This window comes from Tachyglossus aculeatus, chromosome 17, assembly GCF_015852505.1.
Source record: "Tachyglossus aculeatus isolate mTacAcu1 chromosome 17, mTacAcu1.pri, whole genome shotgun sequence".
In the NCBI taxonomy this organism is placed as follows: domain Eukaryota; kingdom Metazoa; phylum Chordata; class Mammalia; order Monotremata; family Tachyglossidae; genus Tachyglossus; species Tachyglossus aculeatus.
In genome coordinates, this window is record NC_052082.1 from 49,881,536 (window position 1) to 49,905,468 (window position 23,933).

The 23,933-nt window shown below is 54.1% G+C and overlaps 1 protein-coding gene across 3 annotated transcripts in view; it reads right to left on the bottom strand.

Annotated features, from left to right (window-relative positions):
• The window catches only part of SSH2 (slingshot protein phosphatase 2), a 218,674-nt gene that overhangs the window by 52,735 nt on the left and 142,006 nt on the right, over window positions 1–23,933 (bottom strand). For all 3 annotated transcript variants that reach the window (XM_038759596.1, XM_038759597.1, XM_038759598.1), the window contains one exon: window positions 1,129–1,232. In XM_038759596.1, the coding sequence (XP_038615524.1) occupies window positions 1,129–1,232 (104 nt within the window). The remainder of the gene's footprint in view (window positions 1–1,128; window positions 1,233–23,933) is intronic.

Genomic DNA, 23,933 nt, shown 5'->3' on the forward strand with positions numbered 1-23,933 from the left:
GCTGTAGAAAGAGATCTTTCAAGCTGAAGAATCTCTCCCAAGCCCGGCATACAATTCTGTGTCACTGTTGCAGTATGTCTGTACTCCTGAGCTCCACTTCAGCACTCCCATGATGAGGAGGTTGGATTCTACTAGTTACATTCACACCTAGTTTATCAGTACATTTGCCCCTTGCTGTATACCTGATTACCTGATTCACAGTTGTGGGGGTTTGGGAAAGAGGGCATTTTTGGTCTGGAATTCAATCTCTCTTTAACTGTGTAAAAGTAGATTCACTTTAAATGGAACCTGTCTTTTCTCAGAGAAGTGTTAAAGCAAGGCATGCCCCCTGAGCCCAGTACTACTAGATATCCTTCTCAAGGTTAAGGGGAGAGAGAGGTGGTTTGTCCCTGCCCTCTTATCCAGTTTGCCTTGAACTCTTGAGCCCCCTCTTGTAGCTTCTGCAATGTGAGGAGGCTGCTTCATTTTGTCCTGGAACCCAGGTCCTCTTCCATTATGGATGCTGGGTTTGCTTGACACTTTTTTTTTTTAAGAGGCTACTTAAAAAAAAGAGGTTAAGTGCTTATTATGAGCTAGGCACTGTATTAAGCATTGGGGTGGATTCTGCCTTTTTTTTAGAATGCATCCCTGGTGTAGAAGGTGGGGCACCTGACCCAAGTTCCCTGTTCTGACTGGCCCTACCATCCTAGCATCATGGGCCTGTCAGTGGAAAATGCTCTCATCTTCAAATTATACATTTACAGTACCAGAAGTGAACTCTGAAATTAGCTCTGGGATTCATTAATAGCCACTGCTGGAGAATCTTAGGGATGGGCCAACTGGCCCTTTAAGAGGCAAGAAATCAATGTTTTAATAGTAATCACTGTGGTATTTGTTAAATGCATACTATGTGCCAAGCATTATATTAAGTGCTGCTGTAGCTGCAAGATAATCAGGTCTCATATGGGGCTTACAGTCTAAGTAGGAGGGAGACCAAGTACTGAATCCCCATTTTGCAGATGAGGGAACTAGGGCACAGAAGTTAAGTGACTTGTCCAAGGTCACACAGCGGGTAAGTGGTGGAGCCATGATTAGAACCCAGGTTCTCTGACTCTCAAGCCCAGGCTCTTTTCACAAGGCTGCTTTTACCTGCATGTTTGTTGCGACGGTGGCTGATTCTCGGCGTAGATGACCCATTTCCCCTCGGTAGGAAGAGGGCGGCACCTTTCACAGTGAGGAAACTTTCGCTGATGCTGTGGAGGAAAAAAAAAGAGTTTTAACCAGTCTGGGTCGTGGGAAAGACACCAAAAAGGAGGCCAATACTTGCATCGGGCCTAGCTCAGCTCTTCCTCTGCCACCCACATCAAAGCCACTTTACTGGCAGAGGATCAGTTGCATATTCCCGCTGCCTGGTTGATGTATTAGAAGACAACACCATGCTGCTGATGGAAACTGTTCGAAGTATAATGGCTACTGAATAATTAATTTGGGAGACGATATGGAAAGAAATTACATCTCAATCGTTTCATCGCAATCAGATATTCAGAAAAGAAGTTTCCAAGAGAGCCCCCCCAGAGAGGTTTGTTGATTTGGGAAAACCAGGAGGCTACAATACAGCCAGCCTTGGATAAGACCAACAGCAGTTTGAGGCACTGCCCTGGGGTTGGAAGAAGGGGAAACTGGTGATAAAACATACTCTACTATTTCCCCTATCTGTTATTTCGTTGCCTGTCTCCCACCATGGACTGGAAGTTCCATATAGACTGTGAGCCCATTGTGGCAGGGATTGTCTCTATTTGTTGCTGAACTGTACTTTCCAAGCACTTAGTAGAGTGCTCTGCACACAGTAAGCACTCAAAAAATATGACAATGAATGAAAGGGAAACATCTTAACCACTTTCGTTTTGTACTTTACCCAGCACTTAGTATAGTGCTCTGCACATAGTAGGTGCTCTGTAAATACCACTGATTGATTGATTGATTGACAAAGTTCACTTCGTCCCCATTTCTAAACCTCCACCATTGCCTTCCCATGAGGTATTGTGGTACACATCTCCAATCTTCAACGAATGATCCACTGCCCCTCTACTCTTGACCCTCTGGAGGTTTAGAGGCAGGGCATCGTGGGACTTTTCCCATGCTGGACAGAGGTAGCTGGTTCTTACATATTCATCACACACTGTCAAATTAAGTTTCTGCCTCTTGGTCCCTGATGGTTGTGCTAAAGCTAATGCTACTCACAAGCAGCTGCCCCCTTGTAACATCTCCTTTCTGAAATATCATTTCCTTCAGGAGGTATTCCCCAATTCATTTTTCATCTCCCCAACTGCCATTTCAGCATTTCTGCTTCACCTGAGCAGTTGGGTATCCATCTCTTCCCACTCCTCCCCACCTCCCCAGGGCACTTAGGTATGGATATTTAAGTAAGAATCTACCATTTCCTCTTCTCTGTACTTGCTATTAGTATCTGCCTCCACCTCCTACCTCCCAGCAGATTGTAAGCTCCTTGAGGGTAGGGATCATAGCTACCCATTCCTTTGTAGTCTCCCAAGCACTTCGGCAGAACTCTGCACCCAGTAGAGAGTCAACTACTGACTGACTGACTCAGTGATAACCCTTCTTCTTTGATTATTATCTACAAGTTACCCAGAGGATCATCAGTTTGTAGGACAGATTAACAAACAGTACAATACCATTGTTTGGTGAGTCATAAACTAATTGACTCATGAAAGAAAACAAGAAGTAAATTGAAATCAGACCCACAGTGCTGTCACTGAGACGCCAAGTCTGTTGGCTCCACTTTTTCCATTTAAATCAAGTCATAGGATGAATATGAATCTTGGAAGCAACAAATGAGAGAGAAGTGGGTCTTATAAAATGAAGGAATGCAAAACAATTCAGTCAGCTTCATTCTCGCAATTTGCATGCTGACAGAGGGACTTTTTGATTGTCTTTTGTTTTCATCTCTAAGTAAAGGAGCAAGGGCTTGTGGTCTGTTGCACAAAATGTGTCTCTTGTTACATTTGTGGTGCGCACGTCATCCTGTTATGGGTCACTCTGTTTCACTTACATTACGGGAACAGCCTGAAACAAAACACCTAATTGACAGGATGAGGAGGGCACACCACAGACAGGAAATGAAATTCACACTTCCATGAACACAACTGTTCTGCTTTCAAAAGTGTTCATAAAAAAAAGAAAAAACAAAAGCTAAATGCAGCATCCAAAGAAACAGTTGCTTTGGTCTTGTTTCCAATAAACAATGGTTTTCTTCATCTCTAAAGGAATCTAGAGCCTAAATTTATACTTAAAGAATTTGGTGGTAGATTCAAAGCATCTGGCAACTCAATTAATTGTTTGTCTGGTGAGCAGGTGTGACTCTCCTGTTGCTACAGACCTACAATGCTAATGTTCACCTCCAGGCCTGATTTCCCAGCCTCTGGAGTTCTTTCACGATAAGATCATAATGGAACTTGGAAACCACTAAAAGACATGCATTGCCCCTATCATAGAGAGCTTTAGGTAGCTGGCTGGTTCTTTCAAACCAAGAAGATATGGTTTCATACAGTGGAGTAGAGTTGTAAATAAGCTCATTTATCTAGCAGAAAGTTACTCTTCTATTCATTACTACCATTTTCTCTGGGGGTACCCTCGGTGGTCTGAAAGGGTTAATTCATCTCCCCCAAAATCCTCCTTTCCCTCCAAGGTGGCTTACTCAAGATTGGGATAGGGGTAACTGAAGAGTGAAATGTTTTATTTACATTTCTTTCACTACAGGCCAAATGTAACACTTTCGGGTTTTGTGGAGATGTCTGTTAGTCTGGAACAGCTGCCACATGAGAAAGCAGGCTGATTTCTCTAAATGAAATCAGTTTGGTGGAAGGGCAGGTGGCCACTTTTCCCAAACTGTAATGTATATTTCCAATCCTCCATCTTCCAGGATTCTTATATCTAAAAGATAATCACTCTTCCTACCTTCAAAGCTTAGTAACATAGTAAGCACTTAAATAGAACTACAAAAAAAAGCTTTATTAAAATCATAACTCCAAGAGGCCTTCCCTAACTAGGCCCTTCTTTCCCTTACTCCCTCTTCCTTCCCCAACACCCCTGCACTTGGATTTGTACCCTTTATTCACCCCACCCTCAGCCCCACAGAATTTATGTACATACATGTAATTTGTTTCAATGTGTGTCTCCTCTTCTATCAATGTTATTTATTTACTATCTGCAGAGTACTGAGCACTTGGGAGAGCACAAATATTCCACTTGCCTTCAAGTCCTTACAGAGTATTTGGGGGGCTGTCATTTTAAGGGAGAATCCCAAGGATCTGAGCTTAACTGGAAGCTCTCTTCCTAAGGCAGGTAAAGGGCAGAGGAGCAAGTCGATAAGGGGAGAAAGTGAAGAGGTTAGAAAGGAGCTCTGAGGAATGTGGAAAAACCAATTGTTCGGGGCCAGCAGGAAAGTCAAGGAGGCGAAGCCCAATAGCGGCACACCTCCAGAATCACTGAGCATCAGTGGTCAGTCTTTTCCCCCCACCTCCACCCACAAATTGGAGAGAGCTCTGACCAGAGAGAAATGAGGTCAGAAAATTGGTAGTAAACATGCATTCCCAAGGAGACTAGAAAAGAGAATGAACAGACCTCCGAGTCTGGAATGCCCATGTCTTAGCCGGGCTCTGAATTTCTGCCGTCAGCCAACCGTGTTTGAAGGCTCACTCTTGTGCAATGCAGCCTGCAATCAAGCTGGGAAGCATTTCACTGCAATGGCCACTTGGCATTTGTTTGGAATTTGATTCTGCATATTTGGAAGTTAGATTTCTGCCTTACAGTGAAACTTTCAATTACCTTACCATTCCACATACCAACTCAGCTCCTTCTCTCGCCTCTCTTGCCTAGAGTATTAAAAAGCTATTTGGTCTGGTTCACAGTGACATGCCCTTAAGTCACACCTGCACTCCTACAGGGCTGACATGACCTCACACCTGAGATACCCCACTGGATCCAGTTAAAGGCCTAACTTTGTTGCAAGACCAAAGGGCATGAGAGGCTCCATCCGAGTTCCAACTCCTCAAAAGGGTGAAAATAGGAACCCAACTAAACGTTTTGCCTGCTCATTTCCAATCGGCCCCTTCTGGGGGCTCTCTGAAAAGGAGGAGTTCTCTTGGCATCTGGTCAATAGAAGCAGCCTTTCTTAAAGAAAACAGGCGAGATGGTGCCACAGGAAAGGAAGTCAGGATCGTGCCCAGAAGAAGCTGTTTGCTGAAGGCAAGCAATTTTGGAGAGGGGTTTCAGGGAGGAACAAAACAAGTTTCTCTCCCTGGGTTCTTTACCTCCGAACTCCGGTTGCCTAGGCAGTCATCAAAGCAACCGAGGCAAAGAGGAGTTAATCTCCTAGCTAACTGTAATTGCATCACCCAAGAAAGGAGAGTGGATAATAAAATCTTCCAACACTCCGCACGGCCCAAATGACCATCCATCTACCTCCAATTGTAATGCCCCGGTTTCTCTTGCAGATAGATACGGATGCTCCGGAATTAGCAATCAATATCATCCCGGTGCCTGCCGCAAAAGATCGGCCAACCAAGTCTAACAAAACAAGAGAAAAGGTCATCTTGCCTTGATGTATGAAACCTGGCTGCAAAAGTCAAGCTTGTCTCCCAACAGAGAAAAAACAAACGGCTGGTGATGAACAAGGAGCTCAGGTTACAAACAGAGTCAAGCCAAGCCCAAACATTATTCCATTCCTGCTGTTTGAGCCTGACTCTTTTTGCCCCTGATTTTATTTATTTGCAATATTTTCAGATAGAGCATTAGAAGAACAACTGATAATGTTTCCAGGGCCCTCTCTGTAAGTGTCCCAAATGCTCAGAATTCACACACCCTTGTAAATGCAGACAGCATTTCATTTCATTTCTCTCACTTGATCGAGGGCGCCAACACAAGATTTGGTCAATGTGTGGTCAAGGAAAGAAAGGGTAGGACAGAGTCTCCCTCTCCCGCTCCAACCATCAGGCCGGGTTGGCTCTTGCTATGCTCCAGCTTAGATCTCCATGACTCTCCAATGCCGTATCTGTTTGCCCAAATTCATTTTCCCCTTATCCTACTGTCCCCAAATCTTAAAATGTTGGGGAGCACGGACATTTCAGGACGGTACCAAGTCTCTCGGTCATTGCCCCGGAGGCTTAAGGTAAGAAAAACATCACCTCTACCCTCTTCTCCCCCATCTGCTTTGGCTGCTCATCCTCTGGACGAAAAGGAGCAGCAAAGTCTTCCAGCTCTCTCATTCCCACGCCAGCCAGTGAGTCTTGGGTCCCTTGGGGCAATAAGGCTAGATGGTTGGCTGGGTCTCTCCAAAGGAAGCGCTCCTAGCCCCATCTAAACAAAACTACATCTGAGGAACCCATCAGGAGGAACCAAGGCAGGATCTCCGTGTTCTGCCGATACGCCAGGGCTGCTGAGTCTGGTGATGTCTCTGTTTTCATTTGGTTTTCATTTTCACGACATCCTTAAGACAATGTTTCAACTTGAGAGTGCGAAGACAGAAACCCCGCTTGCCACAGCTGAACAATTTTGTGCCACGCTGAAGGAGCTCTTTTTCCTTTCCAGTTCTGATTTTAATAGATCGTATTTACTGAGAGCATACTGTGATTTATTTTTTTCCCCCCTAATGACATCAGTCTGCTTTTGCCCAGCACAGGCCCTGGAGGGAACTGGCTTCAGAACCTCATGGCCCCTCTCCAACCTTTCCCAGAGGGCTAATGGCTGAAGACCCAGGTCCTAGTCTGCTCTGGAGCAGGTGCTCCCCAGGAGGGAACCCCCTCTCAGCTCGCTCACAGAACATTCCCCTTGTAGGCTGAATGAGCAAACTTCCTGGGAACATGGCACCAAATTCTCAATTCAGATGCTTTCCATTCAAATGGGGAAGCTTAGAAGTCGAGGGTCCCGCTGAATATATGACTGCTGTGGAGGTAACGGGCCAAAATGTAAATGACTTGAGTGGTTCTCTTCCAAAATTGAAAATGCTGGGTGTGCTGGTTACCAAGAGACTGTAGTGTAGTTGGGAGAAATGCTCAAGGAAAAGAATGTGGAAATACTGTCCGGCATTTCACAAACCATTTAGTTGGCAAGATTCAACAACGGCTTCTGCAGGTATTCAAAACACACCTTCACGCGGAACGCACTTAGGCTTTCAAGCTGTCAGCCCAAATTTCAAGCATACTCCTTCCAAAGTTAGATAAATGCATTTCTTCCTCTCTTAGGCTCCAAGCTCAGGGCCTCCAACTGGTTCCTATCCCAGGGGTAAGCTCTTACCCAATATTCAGGCACAGCCACACAAACAGCGGTTTCCTAGGGTCCTCCCCACAGCTTCCTTTGCTGTCTCTTCCTCTGGAGGTAACAGTAAGGGATAATTACTCCTTCAAGATGGTATTTTGACCTATCTGTTGCTATCTTCCTGAAAGGTACCAAGGCTGTTTCCAGCCAAAGTCATGGGGAAGCCACAGGGGGTTTCCAAGTCGGTTTCCTCTTTGGCAAGGGGGTTCTTTGTTCAGACTCTCAAACTGTAAGCTCGTTAAGGGGAATGTATCTGCTAATTCTGTTGTACTGTATTCTCCCAAGCACTTAGTACAGTGCTCTGCACATACTAAGCACAGTCTGAGGGATTGAATATAAATTTAATCCCCAGTTTTCAGATAAGGAAAGTTCAGGGACTTGTCCAAGATCATGCAGCAGGCAAATGGCAGAGCCGGGATTAGAACTCAGGTCCCCCGACCCCAAGAGTCATGCTCTTTCACTAGGTCACACTGCTTCTATTGGTAGGCTGCTTCTCGCTATTGGGAGCCCATTTCCTAGTTCCTTCTTGACCAGATGCTGTTGGAGACAAGGAATGGGAAGCTTTCGCCATCTTGGACTGCATGGAGACCTGGGAGAAAAATCTCAGAGTCCAATCAATGGCATTTATTGAGCACTTGCTGTGTGGAAAACACTGTACTAAAAACTTGGAAAAGTACATTACAACAGATGCAATTCCTGACCACAAGGGGCTTTACTATCTACAGGGGGAGATGGACATTTAAATAACGGTCAGAACCCACACCAATGCCCAATTCTAGACATTTCTCTCCAAAATCCCAGAGCTGCAAAATTTCTACTCGACTTGAGAGATCAATCATATTTGAGCACTGTGTACAGAGTACTGTACTAAGAACTTGGGAGTGTCCAGTATAACAGAGTTGTTAGACAAATTCCCTGCCCACAACAAGTTTACAGTCTAGAGAGATTTATTTTGGTTCCACCCTTAATTTCTCCCGGCCACTCCCCACCCTCTTGCTCATTCCCCTCCCTGGCTCAGCAGAACCAGAGAACCATTTCTTTCTGCAATGAAAACACTGTAGACTCTTCCCCAGACTGATTTCCACAAATTCAAAAGTGAACAGGCCCCTGGCTTCCTTGAATCCTCTACTTTTGTTCCCAGTGGATCCCACAAACCTCACTCCTCAATAAGAAAGAAAAACACTTGTTCAGACACCAGGGGGAATAAAGAACTTCCCAAGGACACAGTTTGTGAGTTTTCTGAGGAGAAAAGCCGAAACCGACTAGCAGAAGTCTGCCTTAACCAACTCCTAATGGTCATGCACTTTGTGGCTTGGGACAACCCATCTTCAGTAAGAGGAGAGAGACTGTCCAGAGCTCCTGCCCTCCATCCCCTCTTATGCAAATACATGCTTACTGCTACAAAAGCTGCATGTGTTTATTTGCTTTTTCAAACAATCAGTCGTATTTATTGAGCACTGTACTAAGCACTTGAGAGAGTACATTAGAACAGAGTTGGCAGGCACATTCCCTGTCCAAAATGTGCTTACAGTCTAATTTGCTCTTTGCAAACTTCATTGTGGGGGCTTTCTCGGTCCTGATTTCTAAGAAAAATCAATCATATTTATTGAGTGTTTACTTTGGGGAGAGCACTGCACTGTTTGGGAGAGTACATATAACAGAGTTGGAGGCCTCTTTTCCCTGTTCACAGAGAGCTTAACCCGTAGTCCATTATTCCAACACTATAAATCCACACCTATTAGTGATATTAGAAAGCCGAAAAGGGGTCACCAGGCAACTGTGCCTACCTCTCCCTGGATTTCCCTCTAGAATATAAACTTGCTGTGGACAGGGAACATGTCTACCAACTGGTTATAATGTACAATCCCAAGAGCTTAATACAGTGCTCTGCACACTGCAAGTGCTCAATAAATACGACATCGATTTTCAGAGAGGGCTATAGACTGTAGGACTTTCAGTACACTACGGGCCTGTTATATTGCCATGTTGTACCCTCCCAAGCATTTAGTACAGTGCTCTGCACACAGTATGCACTTAATAAATACGATTGACTGGTGGACTGACAGCAAGGCCTGACAGATGGAGGGCAGGCAAGGACAATCCAGAGTTTTGCAATATTCCAGAGCACAATGTGAAAGGACAAGAATTCCAAATGTGTTACTTCTGGTTGGCGAGAAGAGGAAAATATTACAAATTGAAACCTCAACAGAGCAGTGAATTTTCTCTCTTCCTCTCGAGTAATCTTGGGGAAGAAGAAAAAAAGCAGAAGAGCAAAACCGAGGCTTCTGGGCAAGGCAGGCACAGACGTTGTTGCCCTGCCCCACAGTGACAGGCAGAACTGCCTCTGCCTCCTTGGTTAAGCAAGTTCCCACAACCTCCAGCTCAACTTACTGCAAAACAGGCAGGTTCCCAAGAAAGCAAAATACACTTCTGTCCTTCTACAGGGGGGCGGGGGGAGGAAATGAAGAGAAAAAGGAAGTTATTTTAACAGCAAGCTCAAGGAGAGTCCTTGGTTTGCAATGGAAATAGGCAATTGTGCAGCTAAAACCCTACTGGATTTCCAGCAGCTGGAGGGGAAAGTGCCAATCGAGAGGGTCTCTGAAGCCGGGACCCTCTGTGAGTTTACTGTGGTGTCTGGATATTCACCAAGCTCACAGGAGTTTCGTGGTACACCAGGACTGCTAAATAATAATAATAATAATAATAATGATGGCATTTGTTAAGCACTTACTATGTGCAAAGCACTGTTCTAAGCTCCAGGGGGATACAAGGTGATCAGGTTGTCCCACGTGGGGCTCACAGTCTTCACCCCCATTTTATAGATGAGGTAACTGAGGCACAGAGAAGTTAAGTGGCTTGCCCAAGGTCACACAGCAGACGTGGCAGAGCCGGGATTCGAACCCTTGACCTTTGACTCCCAAATCTGGCCTCTTTCCACGGAGCCATGCTGCTTCTCCTTCTTTCCCTTAACCACTGGGTCGCTCTTGGTGGGGGTATTGTGTATAAGAGGGAGATGATGGAGGCACTAAACAACAAATGGACAGATTGAGGGTCCAGCTTGTCTCTGGGGGAACCTGCTCTTCAAAGGGGAGCAAGAAAAGTCAGCTGCCTGAAATGGGGGAAAAACATATATTCTCATCTAAAGGGTGCGGCCAGCCGCCATCAGAAAACAAATAATGGAGGAGGTGGGCAGATTAGCCGATTGGATGAGCCGATTCATTGGCTCTTTTGGTTGGTTGTTGGCAGCTAAATTGGCCAGGTGTTGCTTTAGCAGAGCTTTGAAAGCAAAGATGGTAAAAGCATTAAAAATGCCTGTTTTCTGAGGTGGCCCTGAGGCTGGTACAACAAGCAGACAAAGGAGCCACAATGGCGAGTGTAGTGGAAACTGTTCTTGATAAAAAGTGAAGACCGAAAAGCTTGGCGTAAACATTTTTTTTACGGTATTTGTTAAGCATTTACTATGTGACAGGCACTGTACTAAGCGCTGGGGTAGATATAAGCTAATCAGGTTGGACACAGTCCATGTCCCACATCTGGTGGGCTCAGTCTTAATCCCCATTTTACAAATGAGGTACAGGTATAGAGAAGTGAAATGACTTGCCCAAGGTCACACAGCAGAAAGTGGCAGAGCTGGGCTTAGAAACGAGGTCCTTCTGACTCCCACGCCTGGGGTCTAACCATTAGGCCAGGCTTCTTCTCATTTTAGGAGCTTGGAGGAGTCTGAGCTGACTTTCCCATATGTAGGGCAACTGAAAGGCAGAACAAAGAAGGAAAAAAAAAGTCCAGGCCAACGGAGGGACTAGAAGCTACTGCAAGGACAACAGGACTAAACAAACAAACCCCCAAACAGCAGATTATGCCAGAGGCAGGAGAAAACAGGGAAGTGGTATTCTGACAGTGGAGTTAAGCGGTTGACACTTTTGCAACGTAAAAAAAAAAAAGCACAGGAAGGAGCAGCGTGGGAACGGAGTCAGCTCACAGATGTTTTGTGTAAGCCACATTTTCAGGGACATCTGCATGTGTGTGTGCAAGGCTTGTGGGCGGGGGGGGGAAGCTGTTGTCAACAAGCCCGCCTGTCTGTGGTATAGGGGTGGAGTCCGAGGGAAAGTGAGCTATGGAGAAACAAACTATTAGAGCCCCGTGAACTGGCAGGGTGGAGAGGGTGATTTACATTTGCAGTCTTAAAGCTACACTAATGTTCTGTCGTGGTGGGGCCCCTCAGAATCTGACGGGGTTAAAGCCCAACTGGGTTTGGAGCTCCTGATATTTGGAAGGGCTACACTAAGTTTGGGAAATTCTTTGATGCCCAGAGAAATACAGCCCTGGCCGAGCGGCTCCCCTAAACCCTCAGAGCAATCAGGAGGGGGGAGGATGTCAAAGTAGAGGAAAAAAACCAACCAAAAAACAAATAAAAAAACACAAGAGTTTCCCACTTCACTCTTCGCTATAACCTACCCTCCAAATGAAATAATAATAATAATGGTATTTCAACCAAGGGGATTTATTGATTGTAATATTAGGCAATAATAATGACAATAATTTGTGGTATTTGTTAAGTGTTTACAACGTGTCAAGCATTGTACCAAGCTCTGAGGGAGAGACAACATAATCAGGTTGGATTCAGTTCCTCTCCCGTATGGGGTTACGGTATACATAGGGGAAACACGGTATTTAATCCCCATTTTACAGATGAAGAAACTGAGGTCAGGCTCACACAAAATAGGTACTCAATAAACACTTCTGATTGATGTAAAACAAATCAGTTCTCGACTACGGTGGGATAAACTCCCAGTCTATGGATTAAAGAAGCCTCCATCTGAGTGTCCCCTTACTACTTCCCAGTTTGTGCTATAACTTGGCTCATTAGTAGCTATCAGCGGTGGATAAAGGAAGGAGATAACATGACTCCATGTTAGAAGCATGGAGCTAAGAGTCACGCTTAGTCATGGGCTCCGCTTGGGCTAGTTACTTAATGTCTCTGGCCTCTGCTTCCCATTGGTAATACTGGGATACACATTTAAGACACATTGTAATTTCCTGAGAGCATCCTACTCAAAAATGTACCATAAAGATATAGGCACAGGTGAGTTAGGGGTATTACTATATGCTCCAAAAAGGTTTTGGTGACAAATGAGTTAATCTGTAGAAGAATGGTTTGCGGTTTCTGGAATCAAGGTGCTTGTGATGGATGGGCCAGACCTTTTTAACTTATGGCTGCTTTAGACTGTGTATAAAGAAAGGTTTCCCCTGGAATGTATACACTATAAGACTTGGGTTTTATTTGTAAACGATCCTAGAAGCTTTTTCCTGAAACAGGATCTCACTTCCGGACAAAAAGCTTGCTTCTTTCAGAGGTCCTGAAAGAAAGGTCATTTGTGGTTTGACAGACTCCAACCTTCCGCCTGTTTCCAAGGAGAAAGAGCTGGAAGTCAAGTAGAAACCCGCCACTGGGACTCCTTCATTTTACAAGTGGGTATTCTTGTTATTTTAATACCATTAGTGGCTATAGTAATAAATCAACGGCATTTATTGAACACTTCCTATGTGCAGAGCACTGTATCAATCAATCAATCAATCAATCGTATTTATTGAGCGCTTACTATGTGCAGAGCACTGTACTAAGCGCTTGGGAAGTACAAATTGGCATCACATAGAGACAGTCCCTACCCAACAGTGGGCTCACAGTCTAAAAGGGGGAGACAGAGAACAGAACCAAACATACCAACAAAATAAAATAAGTAGGATAGAAATGTACAAGTAAAATAAATAAATAAATAAATAAATAGAGTAATAAATATGTACAACCATAATAAATATGTACAACCATAACCAAGCACTTAGCTGAGTTGGCAGACCCATTCTCTGCCCACAGTGAGTTAACAGTCTAGACCGTCTGCGCGTGCCCCTCTGCCGCCCTGGCCCTGACCGTCTGCCCCTGGCTCACTGGCCCTGACCGTCTGCCCCTGCCTCTGCCTCCCTGGCCCTGACCGTCTTCCCCTGCCCGTCTGCCTCCCTGGACCTGACCTTCTGCCCCTGTCTCTGCCTCCCTGACCCTGACAGTCATCCCCTGCCTCTGCCTCCCTGGCCCTGACCATCTTCCCCTGCCCCTGCCTCTCTGGCCCTGACCGGCTGCCCCTGTCCCTCTGCCCCCCTGGCCCTGCCCATCTGCCCCTGCCCGTCTGCCTCCCTGGCCTTGACCGTCTTCCCCTGCCTCTGCCTCCCTGGCCCTGACTGTCTGCCCCTGCCCCTCTGCCTCCCTGGCCCTGCCCGTCTGCCCTGCCTGTCTGCCTCCCTGGCCCTGACCGTCTGCCCCTCCCCCTGCCTCCCTGGCCCTGATCGTCTGCCCCTGCCCGTCTGCCTCCCTGGCCCTGACCGTCTGCCCCTGCCCCTGCCTCCATGGCCATGACCGTCTGCCCCTGCCCGTCTGCCTCCCTGGCCCTGACTGTCTGCCCCTGCCCCTGCCTCGCTGGCCCTGACCGTCTGCCTCTGCACCCCTGGCCCTGATCGTCTTCCCCTGCCTCTGCCTCCCTGGCCCTGACCATCTGCCCTTGCCTCTGCCTCCCTGGCCTTGACCGTCTGCCCCTGCCTCTACCTCCCTGGCCTGGACCGTCTGCCCCTGCCCCTCTGCTCCCCTGGCCCTGACCGTCTGCCCCTGCCTCCCTGGCCCTGACCGATTGCCCCTGCCCCTCTGCCCCCCTGGCCATGACCTTCTGCCCCTGCCCCTGCCTCCCTGGCCCTGACCGTCTGCCCCTACCCCTCTGCAGCCCTGGCACTGACCGTCTGCCTCTGCCCCCCTTGCCCTGACAGTCTGCCCCTGACTCTGCCTCCCTAGCCCTGACCGTCTGCCCCTGCCAGTCTGCCTCCCTGGCCCTGACCGTCATCCCCTGCCTCTGCCTCCCTGGCCCTGACCATCTTCCCCTGCCCCTGCCTCTCTGGCCCTGACCGGCTGCCCCTGTCCCTCTGCCCCCCTGGCCCTGACCGCCTGCCTCTGTCCCTGCATCCCTGGCCCTGACCGTCTTCCCCTGCCTCTGCCTCCCTGGCCCTGACCGTCTGCCCCTGCCCCTGCCTCCCTGGCCCTGCCCGTCTGCCCCTGCCCGTCTGCCTCCCTGGCCCTGACCATCTGTCCCTGTCCCCCTGGCCCTGACCGTCTGCAACTGCCTCCCTTGCCCTGACCGTCTGCCTCTGCCCCCCGGCCCTGACCATCTGACCCTGCCTCTGCCTCCCTGGCCCTGCCCATCTGCCCCTGCCCGTCTGCCTCCCTGGCCCTGACCGTCTGCCCCTGCCCCTGCCCCTGCCCCCCTGGCCCTGACCGTCTGCCTCCCTGGCGCTGACCATCTGCCCCTGCCCCCCGGCCCTGACCGTCATCCCCTGCCTCTGCCTCCCTGGCCCTGACCGTCTGCCTCTGCCCCCCGGCCCTGACCACCTGCCCCTGCCTCCCTGGCCCTGACCGTCTTCCCCTGCCCGTCTGCCTCCCTGGCCCTGACCGTCTGCCCCTGCCCCTGCCTCCCTGGCCCTGCCCGTCTGCCCCTGCCCGTCTGCCTCCCTGGCCCTGACCATCTGTCCCTGTCCCCCTGGCCCTGACCGTCTGCAACTGCCTCCCTGGCCCTGACCGTCTGCCTCTGCCCCCCGGCCCTGACCATCTGACCCTGCCTCTGCCTCCCTGGCCCTGCCCATCTGCCCCTGCCCGTCTGCCTCCCTGGCCCTGACCGTCTGCCCCTGCCCCTGCCCCCCTGGCCCTGACCGTCTGCCTCCCTGGCGCTGACCATCTGCCCCTGCCCCCCGGCCCTGACCGTCATCCCCTGCCTCTGCCTCCCTGGCCCTGACCGTCTGCCTCTGCCCCCCGGCCCTGACCACCTGCCCCTGCCTCCCTGGCCCTGACCGTCTTCCCCTGATCGTCTGCCTCCCTGGCCCTGACCGTCTGCCCCTGTCCCTCTGCCTCCCTGGCCCTAACCGCCAGCCTCTGTCCGTGCCTCCCCAGCCTTGACAGTCTTCCCCTGCCTCTGCCTCCCTGGCCCTGACTGTCTGCCCCTGCCCCTCTGCCTCCCTGGCCCTGCCCGTCTGCCTCCCTGGCCCTGACCGTCTGCCCCTGCCCCTGCCTTCCTGGCCCTGCCCATCTGCCCCTGCCCATCTGCCCCTGCACGTCTGCCTCCCTGGCCCTGACCGTCTGCCCCTGCCCCTGCCCCCCTGGCCCTGACCGTCTGCCTCCCTGGCGCTGACCATCTGCCCCTGCCCCCCGGCCCTGACCGTCATCCCCTGCCTCTGCCTCCCTGGCCCTGACCGTCTGCCTCTGCCCCCCGGCCCTGACCACCTGCCCCTGCCTCCCTGGCCCTGACCGTCTTCCCCTGATCGTCTGCCTCTCTGGCCCTGACCGTCTGCCCCTGTCCCTCTGCCTCCCTGGCCCTAACCGCCAGCCTCTGTCCGTGCCTCCCCAGCCTTGACAGTCTTCCCCTGCCTCTGCCTCCCTGGCCCTGACTGTCTGCCCCTGCCCCTCTGCCTCCCTGGCCCTGCCCGTCTGCCTCCCTGGCCCTGACCGTCTGCCCCTGCCCCTGCCTTCCTGGCCCTGCCCATCTGCCCCTGCCCATCTGCCCCTGCACGTCTGCCTCCCTGGCCCTGACCGTCTGCCCCTGCCCCTGCCCCCCTGGCCCTGACCGTCTGCCTCCCTGGCGCTGACCATCTGCCCCTGCCCCCCGGCCCTGACCGTCATCCCCTGCCTCTGCCTCCCTGGCCCTGACCGTCTGCCTCTGCCCCCCGGCCCTGACCACCTGCCCCTGCCTCCCTGGCCCTGACCGTCTTCCCCTGATCGTCTGCCTCTCTGGCCCTGACCGTCTGCCCCTGTCCCTCTGCCTCCCTGGCCCTAACCGCCAGCCTCTGTCCGTGCCTCCCCAGCCTTGACAGTCTTCCCCTGCCTCTGCCTCCCTGGCCCTGACTGTCTGCCCCTGCCCCTCTGCCTCCCTGGCCCTGCCCGTCTGCCTCCCTGGCCCTGACCGTCTGCCCCTGCCCCTGCCTCCCTGGCCCTGCCCATCTGCCCCTGCCCATCTGCCCCTGCACGTCTGCCTCCCTGGCCCTGACCGTCTGCCCCTGTCCCTCTGCCTCCCTGGCCCTAACCGCCTGCCTCTGTCCGTGCCTCCCCGGCCTTGACAGTCTTCCCCTGCCTCTGCCTCCCTGGCCCTGACTGTCTGCCCCTGCCCCTCTGCCTCTCTGGCCCTGACCGTCTGCCTCCCTGGCCCTGACCGTCTGCCCCTGCCCCTGCCTCCCTAGCCCTGCCCATCTGCCCCTGCCCGTCTGCCTCCCTGCCCCTGCCCGTCTGCCTCCCTGGCCCTGACCGTCTGCCCCTGCCCCTGCCCCTCTGGCCCTGACCGTCTGCCCCTGCCTCCCTGGCCCTGACCGTCTGCCTCTGCCCCCCGGCCCTGACCATCTGCCCCTGCCTCTGCCTCCCTGGCCCTGACCGTCTGCCCCTGCCCGTCTGCCTCCCTGGACCTGACCTACTGCCCCTGCCTCTGCCTCCCTGGCCCTGACCGTCTGCCCCTGCCACCCTGGCCCTGACCATCATCCCCTGCCTCTGCCTCCCTGGCCCTGACCATCTACCCCTGCCCCTGCCTCTTTGGCCCTGACCGTCTGCCCCTGTCCCTCTGCCCCCCTGGCCCTGACCGCCTGCCTCTGTCCCTGCCTCCCTGGCCTTGACCGTCTTCCCCTGCCTCTGCCTCCCTGGCCCTGCCCGTCTGCCCCTGCCCATCGGCCTCCCTGGCCCTGACCGTCTGCCCCTCCCCCTGCCTCCCTGGCCCTGATCGTCTGCCCCTGCCCGTCTGCCTCCCTGGCCCTGACTGTCTGCCCCTGCCCCTGCCTCCCTGGCCCTGACCGTCTGCCCCTGACTCCCTGGCCCTGACGGTCTGCCTCTGCCCCCCCGCCCTGACCATCTGACCCTGCCTCTGCCTCCCTGACCCTGACCGCCTTCCCCTGCCCGTCTGCCCCCCTGGCCCTGACCGTCTGCCCCTGCCCCTGCCTCCCTGGCCCTGACCGTCTGCCCCTGCCCGTCTGCCTCCCTGGCCCTGACCGTCTGCAACTGCCTCCCTGGCCCTGACCATCTGCCCCTGCCCCCCTGGCCCTGACCGTCTGCCCCTGCCTCCGTGGCCCTGACCGTCTGCCTCTGCCCCCCAGCCCTGACCATCTGCACCTGCCTCTGCCTCCCTGGCCCTGCCTGTCTTCCCCTGCCCGTCTGCCTCCCTGGCCCTGCCCGTCTGCCCCTGCCCCTGCCTCCCTGGCCCTGACCGTCTGCCCCTGCCCGTCCGCCTCCCTGGCCCTGACCATCTGCCCCTGCCCCCCTGGCCCTGACCGTCTGCCCCTGCCTCCCTGGCCCTGACCGTCTGCCTCTGCCCCCCCGGCCCTGACCATCTGCCCCTGCCTCTGCCTCCATGGCCCTGACCGTCTGCCCCTGCCACCCTGGTCCTGACCGTCATCCCCTGCCTCTGCCTCCATGGCCCTGACCATCTTCCCCTGCCCCTGCCTCTCTGGCCCTGACCATCTGCCCCTGTCCCTCTGCCCCCCTGGCCCTGACCGCCTGCCTCTGTCCCTGCCTCCCTGGCCTTGACCGTCTTCCCCTGCCTCTGCCTCCCTGTCCCTGTCTGCCCCTGCCCCTCTGCCTCCCTGGCCCTGACCGTCTGCCCCTGCCCCTCTGCCGCCCTGGCCCTGACCGTCTGCCCCTGCCCCTGCCTCCCTGGCCCTGACCGTCTGCCCCTGCCCCTGCCTCCCTAGCCCTGCCCATCTGCCCCTGCCTATCTGCCCCTGCCCGTCTGCCTCCCTGGCCCTGACTGTCTGCCCCTGCCCCTGCCTCCCTGGCCCTGACCGTCTGCTCCTGCCTCCCTGGCCCTGGCCGTCTGCCTCTGCCCCCAGGCCCTGACCATCTGCCCCTTCCTCTGCCTCCCTGGCCCTGACCGTCTTCCCCTGCCCGTCTGCCTCCCTGGACCTGACCTTCTGCCCTGCCTCTGCCTCCCTGGCCCTGACCGTCTGCCCCTGCCACCCTGGCCCTGACCATCATCCCCTGCCTCTGCCTCCCTGGCCTTGACCGTCTTCTCCTGCCTCTGCCTCCCTGGCCCTGACTGTCTTCCCCTGCCTCTACCTCCCTGGCCCTGTCTGCCCCTGCCCCTCTGCCTCCCTGGCCCTGACCATCTTCCCCTGCCCCTCTGGCCCTGACCGTCTGCCCCTGCCTCCCTGGCCCTGACCATCTGCCTCTGCCCCCCGGCCCTGACCATCTGCCCCTTCCTCTGCCTCCCTGGCCCTGACCGTCTTCCCCTGCCCGTCTGCCTCCCTGGACCTGACCTTCTGCCCCTGCCTCTGCCTCCCTGGCCCTGACCGTCTGCCCCTGCCACCCTGGCCCTGACCATCATCCCCTGCCTCTGCCTCCCTGGCCTTGACCGTCTTCCCCTGCCTCTGCCTCCCTGGCCCTGACTGTCTTCCCCTGCCTCTACCTCCCTGGCCCTGACTGTCTGCCCTTGCCCCTCTGCCTCCCTGGCCCTGACCGTCTGCCTCCCTGGCCCTGACCGTCTGCCCCTGCCCCTGCCTCCCTAGCCCTGATCATCTGCCCCTGCCCATCTGCCCCTGCCCATCTGCCTCCCTGGCCCTGACCGTCTGCCCCTGCCCCGGCCTCCCTGGCCCTGACCATCTGCCCCGGCCTCCCTGGCCCTGACCGTCTGCCTCTGCCCCCCGGCCCTGACCATCTGCCCCTGCCTCTGCCTCCCCGGCCCTGACCGTCTGCCCCTGTCCCTCTGCCCCCCTGGCCCTGACCGCCTGCCTCTGTCCCTGCCTCCCTGGCCTTGACCTTTTTCCCCTCCCTCTGCCTCCCTGGCCCTGACCGTCTGCCCCTGCCCCTGCCTCCCTGGCCCTGACCATCTGCCCCTGCCTCCCTGGCCCTGACCATCTGCCCCTGCCTCCCTGGCCCTGACCGTCTGCCCCTGCCACTGCCTCTCTGGCCCTGACCATCTTCCCCTGCCCGTCTGCCTCCCTGGACCTGACCTTCTGCCCCTGCCTCTCTGGCCCTGACCGTCTGCCCCTGCCACCCTGGCCCTGACCATCATCCCCTGCCTCTGCCTCCCTGGCCCTGACCATCTTCCCCTGCCCCTGCCTCCCTGGCCCTGACCGGCTGCCCCTGTCCCTCTGCCCCCCTGGCCCTGACCGCCTGCCTCTGTCCCTGCCTCCCTGGCCTTGACCGTCTTCCCCTGCCTCTACCTCCCTGGCGCTGACCGTCTGCCCCTGCCCCTCTGCCTCCCTGGCCCTGACCGTCTTCCCCTGCCCCTCTGGCCCTGACCGTCTGCCCCTGCATCCCTGGCCCTGACCGTCTGCCTCTGCCCCCAGGCCCTGACCATCTGCCCCTGCCTCTGCCTCCCTGGCCCTGACCGTCTTCCCCTGCCCATCTGCCTCCCTGGCCCTGACCATCTGCCCCTGCCTCCCTGGCCCTGACCGTCTGCCCCTGCCACTGCCTCTCTGGCCCTGACCATCTTCCCCTGCCCGTCTGCCTCCCTGGACCTGACCTTCTGCCCCTGCCTCTCTGGCCCTGACCGTCTGCCCCTGCCACCCTGGCCCTGACCATCATCCCCTGCCTCTGCCTCCCTGGCCCTGACCATCTTCCCCTGCCCCTGCCTCCCTGGCCCTGACCGGCTGCCCCTGTCCCTCTGCCCCCCTGGCCCTGACCGCCTGCCTCTGTCCCTGCCTCCCTGGCCTTGACCGTCTTCCCCTGCCTCTACCTCCCTGGCGCTGACCGTCTGCCCCTGCCCCTCTGCCTCCCTGGCCCTGACCGTCTTCCCCTGCCCCTCTGGCCCTGACCGTCTGCCCCTGCATCCCTGGCCCTGACCGTCTGCCTCTGCCCCCAGGCCCTGACCATCTGCCCCTGCCTCTGCTTCCCTGGCCCTGACCGTCTTCCCCTGCCCATCTGCCTCCCTGGCCCTGACCATCTGCCCCTGCCTCCCTGGCCCTGACCGTCTGCCCCTGCCACTGCCTCTCTGGCCCTGACCATCTTCCCCTGCCCGTCTGCCTCCCTGGACCTGACCTTCTGCCCCTGCCTCTCTGGCCCTGACCGTCTGCCCCTGCCACCCTGGCCCTGACCATCATCCCCTGCCTCTGCCTCCCTGGCCCTGACCATCTTCCCCTGCCCCTGCCTCCCTGGCCCTGACCGGCTGCCCCTGTCCCTCTGCCCCCCTGGCCCTGACCGCCTGCCTCTGTCCCTGCCTCCCTGGCCTTGACCGTCTTCCCCTGCCTCTACCTCCCTGGCGCTGACCGTCTGCCCCTGCCCCTCTGCCTCCCTGGCCCTGACCGTCTTCCCCTGCCCCTCTGGCCCTGACCGTCTGCCCCTGCATCCCTGGCCCTGACCGTCTGCCTCTGCCCCCAGGCCCTGACCATCTGCCCCTGCCTCTGCCTCCCTGGCCCTGACCGTCTTCCCCTGCCCATCTGCCTCCCTGGACCTGACCATCTGCCCCTGCCTCTGCCTCCCTGGCCCTGACCGTCTGCCCCTGCCTCCCTGGCCCTGACCGTCATTCCCTGCCTCTGCCTCCCTGGCCCTGACCATCTTCCCCTGCCCCTGCCTCTCTGGCCCTGACCATCTGCCCCTGTCCCTCTGCCCCCCTGGCCCTGACCGCCTGCCTCTGTCCCTGCCTCCCTGGCCTTGACCGTCTTCCCCTGCCTCTGCCTCCCTGGCCCTGACCATCTGCCCCTGCCCCTCTGCCTCCCTGGCCCTGACCGTCTGCCCCTGCCCCTCTGCCGCCCTGGCCCTGACCGTCTGCCCCTGCCCCTGCCTCCCTGGCCCTGACCGTCTGCCCCTGCCCCTGCCTCCCTGGCCTTGACCGTCTTTCCCTTCCTCTGCCACCCTGGCCCTGACCGTCTGCCCATGCCCCTCTGCCGCCCTGGTCCTGACCGTCTGCCCCTAACCCTGCCTCCCTGGACCTGACCGTCTTCCCCTGCCCCCCTGCCCCTGCCCCTCTGCCACCCTGGCCGTGACCATCTTCGCCTGCCCCTGCCTCCCTGGCCCTGACCGTCTGCCCCTGCCCCTCTGCCACCCTGGCCCTGACCGTCTGTCCCTGCCTCTGCCTCCCTGGCCCTGACCATCTTCCCCTGCCCCTGCCTCCCTGGCCCTGGCCATCTGCCCCTGCCTCCCTGGCCCTAACCGTCTGCCCCTGCCCCTGCCTCCCTGGCCCTGACCGTCTGTCTGACTGTTTAGGTAAACAGTCTAGAGGGGCAGACTGATAGTAATATAAATAAATAATTTAGAATACATGTAGTTGGGGGACAAATTGAAACTATTAGGTAAACTGAGGTGTGGGAACTCTCCGTAGTGGAAAGGGTAAGGATTTAGGTGTGACTATGGGCAAGTCACTTAACTTCTTTGTGCCTCAGTTTCCTCCCTCCTCATTAGACTGTGAGCCCTATGTGGAACGGGGACTGTGACTGACAAATCTGTATCTACCCAGAGCTTCGAACGGTGCTTGGCACATAGTAAGCGCTTAGCATAGCGCCAGTAAGTGCTTAATACCACTAATACTATTATCCAAGCTTTCCCTGTCTCCCACTCACACATGATGATGAGTTGGCTTAGAATGTAGTTAGAAGAACAGAATCAGGGGAAAATGCATCTAACCAGTGACCTTCAACTGGGGTCTCTTGACACACTGGTGTCCTGTGGAAGCTTCCTGAAGTGTCCCAAAAATTTGGGAATGCTGCTCATCTTTCAATTTTGGGGTACAATTTCTGGGCATGCCCCCCTAGTTCTGGAGCGCATCTGCTCATGCTCATTGAAACAAAGGTGGCACTGCAAAACAGAGACCTTGACATATGAGAAGTGGCCTGTACACAAAATCCCTAGTCCTGCCTACTTCCTCTTCCTCCCCACAACTCCAATTTTTTTCACACTCTTCTCCCCTCAAAACAGCCAAGAGTTTATGCCTGGGAGTGGTGAGTAAGGGGGCAGGGGAATAATAAAAATAATGGCACAAACACTTACTATGTGCCAAGCACTGCATTAAACCCTGAGGTAGACACCACATAAATCAGATTCGACACAGTCCCTGTGAGCAGGAGAGGTTATTTACCCTGTTCTCCCCGTCCAAACTCCAGATATGAATGTTTACACCACCTGGTAAATCTTAAGCAATGATAATATTTACGTACATCGGCTGCATCCTTTAGTTGCTGAATATCTTATAGTTTATTCCTGTTTGGCTGCGAGTCTAAGTACCGACTTGGACAACTGTTAATTTGTCTCAGTTTATTTTCCTTGTGTTGAACAAGCGCAATACCATACCTCAGAGGAGGCTCAATAAATGTTACTTCAGGATGACATTGGCAATTAACTTGAAACTTTGGGTCCCAGAGCGAGTTTCACAATCAGCACCTCAACTTCCTCACCAGCTTTTTCAACTACTGCTATCCAAAGGAATGGCGATGCCGGTGAAGCCTGCTGACTGGCATCGACACACACCTCCTGCTGCCACTGGGATGGTTCCCCTCACTTCAAATACAGGGTCCTCCTCCTCCTCTCTCAATGCAACATTCTGGGCCCTCTTCCTGGTTGTAGTTTCCTAGTTGGCCCCACCCTCACCACCCACCTGAATGACGACACCGATGACTCGAAGCTATCAAGTGCACAGCCTGCTACAAATGAAAGCATGAAGGTCATGGTTTCCTCTTTCTGGTAGCAAGCATCAGGCAGTAAGTATGATGGCAAGTTTCTCTCTTCTGAGTCACAAATTGCTAAGAGGAACAGCTTGCCTTTTAAAGCTCCAGTTTCCAGGATCTGTAAAGCCAGATACTAGGGGGGAGATTTTTCCCTTGTGATTTTTCCTGTTAAAGCAGGGTGGACCAATGGAAGGTGCACAGGTCTAGGAGTCCGGGAATTTGAGTTCTAATTCTGGCTCTGCCCGCTGTGTGACCTCAGGCAAGTCATTTAACTTCTCTGGGTGTCAAATTCCTAATCTGTAAAATGGGGATTCAATACCTGTTCTCCCTTCTCCTTAGACTGTATGTTTCACAGGGGATGAGGACTGTTTCCAACCTGATTATCTAGTGTCTACCTCAGCACCTAGTACAGTGCTCGGCACATATAAAGTGCTTAACTCATTCATTCATTCAGTTGTATTTATTGAACACCTACTGTGTGAGGAGCACTGTTCTGAGAGAACTGAGATAAACTTTGATGTTCCAATGGCTAGCTCTTGGAGGGAGTTTGGTTCATGGACAAACTTTAGCACAGGTTTAACTGCTGCAACAGGCCCCTCCTCCTTTGGAGCTGAGTTAGGGGGAATATGGAGGAAGGCTCCTCACTAGGAAGTCCAAAGATCATGTTCATTATCAATCAATTAATGGTATTTATTGAGCATTTACTGGGTGCAGAGCACTGTACTAGGTGCTTGCCTGAGTTCAATACAATGAAGTTAATAATAATAATGGTATTTGCTAAGCGTTTACTATGTGTCAAGTATTGTTCTATATGCGTGGTTAGATACAAGTTAACCAGTTCAGACAGTTCAGTTCAGTCCCTGTCCCAAATGGGGCTCACTATCTAAGTAGGTGGAACAGGTACAACCTGAGTTGGTAGACATGATCCATTTCCTCAAAGGGTTTTATACAAATATATACAAATACCA